General features: G+C 43.9%; 1 protein-coding gene across 1 annotated transcript in view; it reads right to left on the reverse strand.

Moving 5' to 3' along the window:
• GNA12 (G protein subunit alpha 12) overlaps positions 1 to 10,784 on the reverse strand; it is a 125,314-nt gene extending 114,530 nt beyond the window's left edge. The window contains exon 1 of the mRNA XM_057528897.1: positions 10,364 to 10,784. Within this exon, the coding sequence (XP_057384880.1) occupies positions 10,364 to 10,675 (312 nt within the window). The 5' untranslated portion in view covers positions 10,676 to 10,784. The remainder of the gene's footprint in view (positions 1 to 10,363) is intronic.
• Between the last annotated feature and the right edge of the window lie 1,091 nt (positions 10,785 to 11,875).

Raw genomic sequence — 11,875 nt, forward strand, 5'->3', positions numbered from 1 at the left:
GTTAAAATAATCAACATGTCAACCTGAAAGCTGGAGGGGAAAACCAACTGCCCATGTGCTCTGAATCCCCAACGATGGCCAGAGGGCAGTCTCTGGATTATTTTAACCAATGGAAAAAGATGTTGTTGTTTTTGTTTTTTGGCATTACTGAAGGACCAACCATCTGTGTCCACATGTAAAAGTAAACTTGCTTACTTAAATGCAATTTGCCAAAAAAGCAATAAAAACCCAACTGTTCTTCCAGACCCAGAAGCACATTTGTGCTCCTGCTCTCACGCAAGCCCATGGTAGCATCAAGCCCAGAGTGCCGCTTCGGAACCCAAGAAACAAAGATTCTGCAGGTCAGGAGTTTCAAAGTGCTTAAAAATTCCAGACAGCAGTGGACGCTTCTTCTAAGTCTTCTTCGCCTTAGCAAAAAGGTAAATATAATACAGCAAACAATGCTAAAAAAATAATAATAATAAAAGATTTTTTAAAACCTCACATAATCCTGGTATTCTACAACAAAAGTTCTTAAACTGCAGCCCACAGAGCACATGTAGGCCCACTCTTGGGATTTAGCGTGTCCAGGGAGCTCCTTGAAACTGTGTGCACACACACGATTTTCATAGGAAGAAGGTCCAGTTTTCAGCCACAGAGCATCATGACCACAGGTCCCTAGCAAGCCGTCTCATTACAAGTCCTTGGCACTAGAAAGTTCTGTCTCCCTCCTACATTCATTCTTTAATACCTCTACTTACTAGAACTCCGTCTTAACTGATAGACAAACGTAGGGCACTGAGATGGTCTCAGCTGTGCGTTCTTCTCCACCTGCTGGACTCCTGCAGGGCCCTCACAGGCCAGCTCACATCACGCCTCCTTGGCAGGCTTTCCTGGGGACCTCAGCCAGAGTTAACCTTCCCTCCTCGCCACTGGGCCGCCTCCCCGCCTCTGCACTGGCGTCGAGTCTGGTTACACTCAGACTCAGCACTAGTTACAAGAGCAACTGTCTCCCCAGCTAGTCAGAGCGCCTGCAGGGTAGCGACTGGGCAGGACTTGCCATTAAATATCCCTCCCCCCACCAGCACTGAGCACAAATCCTTGGATACATGGTCCAAACATTTTGTTGAACTGAATTCTTTTGTTTCAGTGCCAACAAAAGACCACTAGTTCTAATAATTTAATTACTCACAAGGTTTTAAAATCATCAATACGTATACATACAAGGAAGGTGTGCCTTTGTGTGGTTAAATGACGCACCCATGCGATTCTGCATTCAATTTCCAGTCCACGTCACAAAGGACCTTCACACAGCTAACATTTTACTCACCTCTAACTGGATGTAAAAATCGGTTAATTAAAAACCGTTCTTGAAATTACAGACAAGGGAGTGGAAAGCACAGTGAGATAAAGTCAAGCTGGTTTAAAGCCTTCCACACATGTACTGAGGCACTTGCTAGCACCAGAGGCATTATTAAATAATTTCTGAAGCACCAAATACATGAACATTTGGGACAGCCCACTTGGGAAGTAACAGACTAGCATCTTTAAGATTATAAAAATATGGAAGCAACCTAAGTGTCCATCGACAGATGAATGGATAAAGAAATGTGGCACATACATACAATGGAATATTACTTAGCCATAAAAAGAAACGAAATTGAGTTATTTGTAGTGAGGTGGATGGACCTAGAGACTGTCATGCAGTGTGAAGTCAGAAAGAGAAAAACAAATACCGTATGCTAACACACATATATGGACTCTTAAAAAAAAAAAAACGGTTCTAAAGAACCTAGGGGCAGGACAGGAATAAAGATGCAGACGTAGAGAATGGACTTGAGGACATGGGGAGGGGGAAGGGTAAGCTGGGATGAAGTGGGAGAGTGGCATGGACATATATACACTACCAAATGTAAAATAGATAGCTAGTGGGAAGCAGCCGCACAGCACAGGGAGATCAGCTCGGTGCTTTGTGACCACCCAGAGGGGTGGGATAGGGAGGGTGGGAGGCAGACACAAGATGGAGGGGATATGGGGATACATGTATACACATAGCTGATTCACTTTGTTATACAGCAGCAACTAACACACCATTGTAAAGCAATTATACTCCAATAAAGATGTCAAGAAAAAAATGATTATAAAAATAAAAAGAAAGATTAGGAAGTCTTACGGATAATATTTATAGGAAGTCAAAGCAACTAGTAGATTCAAATAATCCATCACAGGGGGTAGAGTGAGGCAATGAAGTTAAAGAAACAATGTGTTCAAACTCAGGCACAACTGTGATCACGAAGGAAAAGCCCTGAACCTGGAATCAAGGACCAGGAATATGAAGACGTCTGGTCCGGTTCTGCCAAGACAGAGTAGCTCCATTCCTCCCAGGCCCTCCCCATTACAAATGAAAAGGCTCTAGAAACAATACAACAAAACAAGCCTAGGAAAGGGGGTGGGAAGAAGGCGGCGGGCTGCCTGGGACCCGGGACTTGATGAAAGACGTGGCAGTGAGTCCCCCAGGTGTCCTGACCATCCCTACCTGCCCAGGACAGGGTGCTGCCAGTGCCTCCAAGCTGGAAAAGCCAAAAGGCAGATGGAAAGAGCTCCAAGAGCAGCTTGTCTCCCCAGCCAAAGGGCCAGGAAAAGGGTGGTCTTACAACAGAACACGTTTTTGACAACACCCACCCTATTCCAGCCAAAAACCAACAGAAAAACTGCAGAATCGTCCTCTGAGGTTTCAGTGGGGTTGAAAGGGAAGCTGACCTTCCACATCCCCTTCCTGTGCCTCAGAACCAGGCATGTTCCAAGTGGCCCACCACGTCGTGCTGGCAGTGGGGCCACACAGGGATCTCACCTCCCATCCCTGCCTAGACACACAGGAAGTGCTCCCAATCCCCAACCAGGGCAGTATTGGGGGAGGGGGAGCTGAGCCTCCACCCCACCCAGTCCCAGAGGGTAGAAGGTGGGGGGGACTGGGCCGATTGCCACTGCTGCCCCCTCGCCTTCCCTGGTGGCAGCCAGGCCTAGGGAGAGCCGGAGCTAGAACCCCACTCCACAAGAAACAGAGTCTCAGGGACCCAGAGGTCAGGAACAAGAGCTAGATGCCTATTGACAGAGTCCCAGAAGAAAGGGAGAAAAAGAGCGGGACTGAAAAAGTATGTGAAGAAATAATGGCAGAAAATATCCCAATTTTGGCAAAAGACATAAATATACAGATTTAAGAAGCTGAGCAAACCCCAAATACAATAAGCTGAAAGAAACCTATGTCCAGACAAATTATAATTAAACTTCAGGAAACCAATGACAAAGGAAAAATCTTAAAATCAGGCAGAGAGACATGACAAGCTTACAGAGGAACAGCAATTTGAATGATTTGATTTCTCGTCTGAAATCAGAGGTCAGAAGAAGGTGGCACATTTTTCAAGGACTAAAAGAAAATAAGTGTCAGCTGTGAGTCCAATCACTAGCTAAGACATCCTTCAAGATTAAAGGTGAAATAAAGACATTCTTGGGCAAGGAAAGCTGAGAGAATTTGTTGCAGGCAAATCCATGCTTAAAGACTGGCTAAAGGAAATTCTCCAAAGAGAAAGGAGAGAGTAACAGGAGAAGGCTAGAACTTCAGCAAGGAAAGGACACAGTCAGAATAGGTAAAAACAGGCATAGATATAACAAATTCTATTTCTCGTGCATTTCTTAAATCATATTTGATGACTGAAGTAAAACCATCCAATGTGGTGCTCAAAGTATAAGAAATACTTAAGACACTGATATTTTAAAAGTGGGGAGGTTAAGGACTTCCCTGGTGGTGCGGTGGTTAAGAATCCACCTGCCAATGCAGGGGACGTGGGTTCCAGCCCTGGTCTGGGAAGATCCCACATGCCGCAGAGCAACTAAGCCCGTGAGCCACAACTACTGAAGCCCTCGTGCCTAGAGTCTGTGCTCCGCAACAAGAGAAGCCACCACAATGAGAAGCCCGCACACCGCAACGAAGAGTAGGCCCCACTTGCCACGACTAGAGAAAGCCCGCGCGCAGCAACGAAGACCCAACACAGCCAAAAATAAATAAATAAATAAATAAATAAATAAATAAATATTTTTAAAAAGGTGGGGAGGGTAAAGGGATCTAAATGGAAATAAAGTTCCCACACTTCACTTAAAGTTGTAAAACACAGTTTCCAGTAGACTGGGATAAATTGCATACGTATATGGTAAACTTAGAGCAACTACCAAGAAAATGATACAAAGCTTTGATTGATATGCTACTCAAAAAACCAATCAATCAAGATGTTTAAATAACCTGCAGGAAGGATAGAAACAGAAAAAACAAAAACAAAAATATAAAATAATAAAATAGGAGACTTGTGCCCTAACATGTTAATAATTACCTTACCTTAAATGTAAATCATCTGAATATACAAATTAACAGATCAGCAGAGTAGATAAGAAAATATGATATAACAATATGCTGTCTATAAGAAACTCATTTCAAAACAACAATGTGGGTAGGTTAAAAGGATGGAAACATATACCATGAAAGCATTCATAAAAAAAAAAAAAAAAAAAGAGTGGCTATGTTAAAATAGCTGATAAAGTAGACTTCAGAGCAAAGAAAATTACTAGAGACCAAAAGGGACATTACGTAATGACAAAAAGACCAACCCATCAGGAGGACATAATAATCCTAAATGTTTACGTACCACACAACAGAGTCTCAAAATACATGAAGCAAAACCCAATAGAACTAAAGGAGAAATGGACAATTATAGTTGGAGACTTCAACACCTCACTCAGCAACTGATAGAACTACTAAAAAGAAAATCAGCAAGGATACAGAACTCAACACCACCATCAAGCAACTGATCAAATCAACATATGCAGAAAACAACACCAAACAACAGAATACACATTTTTTTTCAAATACCCATGGAACATTCACCAACATAGGCCCACAGAACATATACCAAGATAGACCATATTCTGAGTCATAAAACAAACCTCAAAAAATTTAAAAGAACTGAAGTCATACAAAGTATGTTCTCTGACCATAATGGAGTCAAAGAAATCAAGAACAGAAAGATAACAGGAAAATCTCTCAACTCTTGGAAACTGTAACACACTTCTAAACAATCTATGGGCCAAAGAAGCTATCTCAAAAGAAAGAAAAATACATACAAAACTGAATAAAAATTAAAATGCCACATATCAAAATATGTGACTACAGCTAAAGCAGTGCTGAGGGGGATATTTATAGCACTTAAAATGTTTACATTAGAAAAGAGGAGAGGTCTCAAGTAAATAATATAAGTCTCTACCTCAAGAAATTTAAAAAAAAAAGAGCAAAATAAAATCAGAGCAAGGAAAAAAATAATAAAAAGCAGAAATAAATGAAACTGAAAACAGAAGAAAAATCAATGACATAAAAAGCTAGTTTTCAGGGGAAAAAAAATCAGTAAAAGTGATAAGCCTCTAAAAGACTGAGAAAAATAGAAAGAGAAGACACAAATCACCAACATCAGGAAAGAAACATAAGATATGACTATTCTCACCTCTCTTAATACTGGAAGTTCTAGCCACTGCAGTTAAGGCAAAAAAAAGAAATAAAGGCATACCTAACTTTAGGGAAAGAAGAAACAAGTGTCCCTATTTGCAGATAACACGATGATCTACATAGAAAATCCCGAAAAATCTATAGGAAAGCTCTTAGAACCATTAAGTGTATTTGGCAAGGTCACAGGACACATGATTGACACAAAAATCAATCCTACTGCTATACAGTAACAATGAGCATGTGGAAACTTAAAGTAAAAGCACAGTATCACTTACAACTGCTCTAAAGAAAATGTAGGGGCTTCCCTGGTAGCGCAGTTGTTGAGAATCTGCCTGCCAATGCAGGGGACACGGGTTCGAGCCCTGGTGTGGGAAGATCCCACATGCCGCGGAGCAACTAGGCCCGTGAGCCACAATTACTGAGCCTGCGCGTCTGGAGCCTGTGCTCCGCAACAAGAGAGGCCGAGATAATGAGAGGCCCGCACACCGCGATGAAGAGTGGCCCCCACTTGCCACAACTAGAGAAAGCCCTCACACAGAAATGAAGACCCAACACAGCCATAAATAAATAAATAAATAAATAATAAATAAATAAATAAATAAATAAAGGTTAAAAAAAATGCAGAATCTCAGGCCCAGTCCCAAACCAACTGATTCAGATTCTGCTTTAAAAAAAAAAAGAAAAGAAAATGTAATACTTAAGTATAAATGTAACAAAACATGTACAGGATCTGTATGTTGATAAGTGCAAAATGTTGATGAAAGAAATCAAAGACAACCTAAATAAAGGAGGACATACCATGTTCATGAATTGGAAGACTCAACATAGGAGAGATGTCAATTCTCCCCAAACTGATCTATGGTTTAATGCAAATGCTATCAAGATCACAGCAAGTTTGTTTTTTTTTAATATAGACATAAGAAAGCTTATTCTAAAATTTACAATGGAAAGGCACAGACCCTAGAATAGCTAAAACAATCTTGAAAAAGAAAAATGAAGTGGGAGAAATCACTTTGATATTAAGCCTACTATATAGCGATAGCAATCAACATCGTGTGATATTGGCAGAAGAGGGGATAGATCAGTGGAATAGAATGGAAAACCCAGAAATAGATCCACACAAATATGCCCACTTGATTTTTGACAAAGATGCAAAAGCAATTCAAAGGAGGAGGGATAGTCTTTTCAATAGATAATCCTGGAACAACTGGACATCCATAGAGAAAAAAACAAAAAAATCTCCACCTAAACCTCACACCTTATACAAAAATTAACCCAAAATGGATCAGGGGCTTAAAAGTAAAATGTACACCTATAATATTTTTTTAAAAATAGGAGAAAATCTTTGGGATCTAGGGTTAGGTAAAGAGTTCTTAGACTTGACACCAAAAGCATGATCCATAAAGGGAAAAACTGATAAATTGGACCTCATCAAAATTAAAAACTTTTGCTCTGCGAAAGACCCTGTTAAAAAGGACGAAAAGACAAGCTACAGGTTGGGAGAAAATATTTGCAAAACACGTATTTCACAAAGGAGTGGTACCCAGAATATATAAAGAACATTCAAAACTCAACAATAAAGAAACAAGGAACCTAATTACAAAATGGCTAAAAAGTATGAAGAGACATTTCATCAAAGAGAATATACAGATGGCAAACGAGCACAGGAAAGTATCATTAGCCATAGGGAAATGCAAATTAAAATGGCAGTAACATAGCACTTACACACCTATCAGAAATGGCTGAAATAAAAAATAGTGACAATACCAAATGCTAGCAAGGATGCAGAGAAACTGGATCACTCACTCATACACTGCTGGTGGGAACGTAAAATAGTACAGCCACTTCAGAAACAGTTTGGCAGTTTCTTATAAAACTAAACATGCAACTGCCACACAGCTGAGCAACTGCACTCTTGGGCATTTATCCCAGATACATGAAAATTTATGTACTTACAAAAAACATGTACACAAATGTTCATAGAAGATTTATTCATAATAGGCAGAAACTGGAAACAACCCAGATGTCCTTCAACAGGCGAATGGTTAAATGGTGTACGGTGGTAAATCCTTACCATGGATACTACTCAGCAATTAAAAGGCAGGAACTATTGATTGTGAACACACACAGTAACTGGGGTGTATCTCTAGGGAATCATGCTGAGTGATAAAAGCCAATTCCAAAAGGTCACATCTTGCAAGACTCCATTTATATCATATTCATGAAATGACGAAATTATAGAATTGGAAAATAGATCAGTCACTGCCAGGTCGGGGGAGGGCGAAGGGTGGCAGTGGCTATAAAAGGCAACGTGAGGAATACTTGTTGTGATGGGAACGTTCTGTGTCTTCACTTTCTCAACGTCGGTATCTTGGTTGTGATATTGAACTAGTTTTACAAGATCTCACCATTGTGGGGAACTGGTTAAAGGGTACATAGGAGCTCTCTATTATTTATTAAAACTGCATGGGACTCTACAATCCTCTCAGTATTAAAAGTTTAATTTAAAAAAAAGATCAGGTTTGGTTCCCAGCTGTGTCACCTACGAATTAGGTAACTGACCTTACGCAGATTTCAAACTCTCTGTTTTCAATTTCCCCACTGGCTAAATGCAACAATACCACTTGAAGCGTTAGGAAAATTAAAGGCCATATATGAAAAGGCCTGGCACATAGCTAGTGCTTTAAAAATAGCCTGTTAACACGAACTCTATTTGTAGACACAAATATTATTCTGAAGAGTTACTATTCAAATATCTGCTACTAGAGCCACTACAAAGCAATTTATTTAAAAAGTCTCTTCCCAAAGTGATCTGCCCAAATAAAAATGAGGGGAGAGGTAATTATTGGTTTTACAGTGAAAGATGAATTGCTAACTACTCATTGAAATGGTCAAAACAGACAAAGTGAGCTTAATATGGAATTACAATTATTAAAAAAGAAAAAAAGTTGACAAGGAAAATAGGATACTGATTAACAAATCTTGTTTCTTGCTGGTAAGGAAGTTAGTAAAAGTTAGTGTCTATATGTACTGGGAAAAGCTGAGACTGAGTTTTCTAAAAATGCACTTAATACACTGATTTAGATTTAAGATTCTGTTAAGTATTTTCTCTGCCTCCCGAGTTGAAAGAAACTGCGAGTCAATCAGCCAAATCTTATAACCTGCTTGGTTCAGAGGTCCAGAAAAGCCGCAAAAATAAAATCCAGCTCTGTGACAGAGAAAGACAATCAAATGAACTTTACCCCAGAAGATGAGGGGAATTTTAAACACACAGTTAATCCCTTGGATCATACTGGGCACCTAGCCTTTAAAGTTTATGAAGTATTGGGCCAGAGCTCTGACTCACAGGGAGGCTTTTGAAAGAGGTGAAAAGGAAACGGGTGTTTTATCATTCAAATTATTCTCTTCCCGGCAGGACCCTAAAAGAGCTATTTCTATCAAAACGAAATGCTTTACTAACAAACACATCAAGTGAGAATACTGGTGCGAGATTCCTGATGCAGGCCTGCAAGTCTGGAGCCCAGGGTTCCAGGTCCCAGAGGGGAGCCAGTTCGTCCCCAAGGCCCAGAGCTTCCTCATGGGTGAAGTGAAAGACATGTGCCCATAGGTTGGTTCTACAGCCCTTTGCTAAATTTAGAGTCCCTCAGGCACCACAAAATCTCATCTCCAGAGAGGATTCTGGTATGACAAGCTTCCCTCCACCTCTGTTTTGAGACAACTTTCCTCATACCTATAATTTGGTTTCCCCAAAATGGGCCATGGAAAGGGCAGGTGAAGGGGAAAGGAAAGGGTAGAAGTAAGAAACCATAAGAAAGAAAAAAAAAAAAAAAAAAAGGAAATGACCCTATTCTAGGTACAGGAGAGGCTCTATTTTCCCCTCCTCATCAGGGTTCTCCAGAATTCCTTTCTTTGGGGCCCCTCTACTACAGGTTCACACCGTACACAGAAACTAGAACCCAAACTTGGTCAGCTCTACGCTTTTTTTCCCACAAACAAGTAGCAAATGATAAAAATGGAGCAAGGGACAGAAGGAGCACCTGGGGATTATTAAACACCACCTGAGAGATATATTACAAATTGCAATGCAAAGATTTAATTTATATCCTAACGCAAACAAAACAGTTAAGTGACAATGGAGGAAATCTGAACCGGGCTGGGTATCTGACCATGTTAAGGAGTTATTAAATTTTCAGGGTTGATAAGGCATCATTTTAAAAAACATAACCACCGTACGCTTATCTGTGAGCTCTGTTAACAAACATTTTCCAGTGAATCTATACAGTGTCTGGGGTTTGCTTCAAAATCACAGGGGCAGAGGTACAGGTGAAACAAGACGGGCGCTGAATCCATCACTGCTGAAGTTGTGGAGAGGGGCCTGGGTACTTACTGTTCCTTCTATTTTCTCTACTCTGTATATGTTGGAAATTTTCCTAATAACCAGTTTAAAAGAGGAGACGTGCGGCCGGTTTCCTCTCCAGTCTACACCGCTCTTCTGAACCTACTGGGAGGGCGGGGCAAGGACGGCACCCTGAATCCAGGAGGGGTCCTCCCCACCGCTAAAAGCCCCGCGCCTCCAAAGCCCCAGATGTCCGGCTTTCCCGCTACCTCAGTCCCCAGATCCCCGAGAAGAGCAGAGGCGAAGGCCACCAGGCCGACGGGGAGACAGGGTGCGCGTCCTTGGCCGGCTCCCCCAAAGCTGGGGGCACGGGGCCGCTGCGGCCAGACCAGGGGCAGACAAAGGCGTGAGCCGCGGTGCCGGCCGGGGCGCAGGGGTCCGCGGGGCCGCACCTGCGCGCACCTGGGCGCAGGTGTGCGGGCGGGGACGCGGGGAGAGCGCACCTTAAGGATGTTGTCGAAGATGGTGTCGCGGAACTCGAGCAGCGCCTTCTGGTCGAACTCGCGGCCGTGGATGATGCGCATCTGCTTGAGGAAGGTGGACTTGCCGCTCTCGCCCGCGCCCAGCAGCAGGATCTTGACGAGGCGCCGCACGGCGCGCCGCTCGCGGGCCAGCCCCGCGTCGATGTCCCGGCTGCGCCGCCGCGCCTCGCGCTCCGCGTCGCGGGCCCCGCCGCCGCCCGCCCTGCGCTCGCGGGCCCCGCCGGCCTCGGCCGGCAGCAGGCAGCGGCTGAGGGTCCGCACCACGCCGGACATGGCCGCTCAGGCCATGGACCCCGCGGCGGGCGAGGCGGCAGCCGGCCGCTCCCTCAGGCCGCGTCCGCCGCCGCCGCCGCCCCGAGGCCCGCTCTTGCCCGCCGCTCGGCCCGGCGGAGGGGCGGCGCGACGCGGCCCGAGGCCCGGGGATTGGGCCGGCTGCCGTCCGTCCGGGCGGTCGCGCCCTCCGATTGGGCCATGCTACGCCGAAAGGCGGGCATCTCTCCGGCCCTGGGGGCGGGGTCGGCGCCGAAAGAGGAGGGACCTTTGGGGTGGGGGCGCTTCTCATTGGGCGCCCGGGCCGAGGTTCTTTCTTTCAGAATGAAAGGGAGGCGGAGTCTTCGAAGAGGCGGAGCGGCAGTTCGTCATGACCAATTATAACTGTTCTGGGTTCACGTCAATCGCGAAGAACGGGTTTAGGATTGGGGGTGTCGCGAAACGGGGCGGTACCAGAAGTGCCAGGTGTACAGAAAGAGTCTCTCTGGGTTCCCAGATTGGGGCAACCTGTGAGACCCAGAGGCTCGCGGAGTGGACTCAGCGTTGCCCGAAAGCTGGGAAATGTCGATAAGAGGTCCAGCTGCTCGTCTTAGGTTTAGAGAGAAAGCTGTTCTTTCCAGAAACACTGGAGGGGGATGGGCCAAACATTGCAAACAGATGCATCCTTTAAGAGTGGCGTGGGCCTCTGGGCGGCTTTTCTCACAGCTGGCTGATCATCAAAATCACCAGGAGCCCCTCCCACCCCAAACCCACCCCGCCAAAGGCTCCTGTAGCACGGATCTGAGATGGAATCTCCTCTCGACAGGTTACTAGTTACATAACCTTCTAGGCAGCTACCCCCACCCCCACCCCCCATTTTTAGCTTAAATTTCTTCCTCTATAAAATAGGGGCCATAATAGCAACTACCTCAGATGGTTGTGAAGATGTAAACTGAGAACATGAACTTGTAAAACACTTAGCACCATGCCTAGACCCAAGCAAGTTCTTGATAAGTGTTAGCTGATCTTATTACTAATTCTTGCCTATCCCAGATCTATTGTGAGTCAGAACCTCCAGGAAGGAGCTCCGGTATCTCTTAATCTCCAGGTGATTGGTGGGCTTTGGGAGCCATGATCTGTTAAAAGATAAACTAAAACATATTTTAAAAGTTTAAGAGTTTATTTGAGCAAAAATCAATTCTAATAGGGTGGTGTCAACCCAGT

The sequence above is a fragment of the Balaenoptera acutorostrata genome, chromosome 15 (genome assembly GCF_949987535.1).
Source record: "Balaenoptera acutorostrata chromosome 15, mBalAcu1.1, whole genome shotgun sequence".
Lineage (NCBI taxonomy): Eukaryota > Metazoa > Chordata > Mammalia > Artiodactyla > Balaenopteridae > Balaenoptera > Balaenoptera acutorostrata.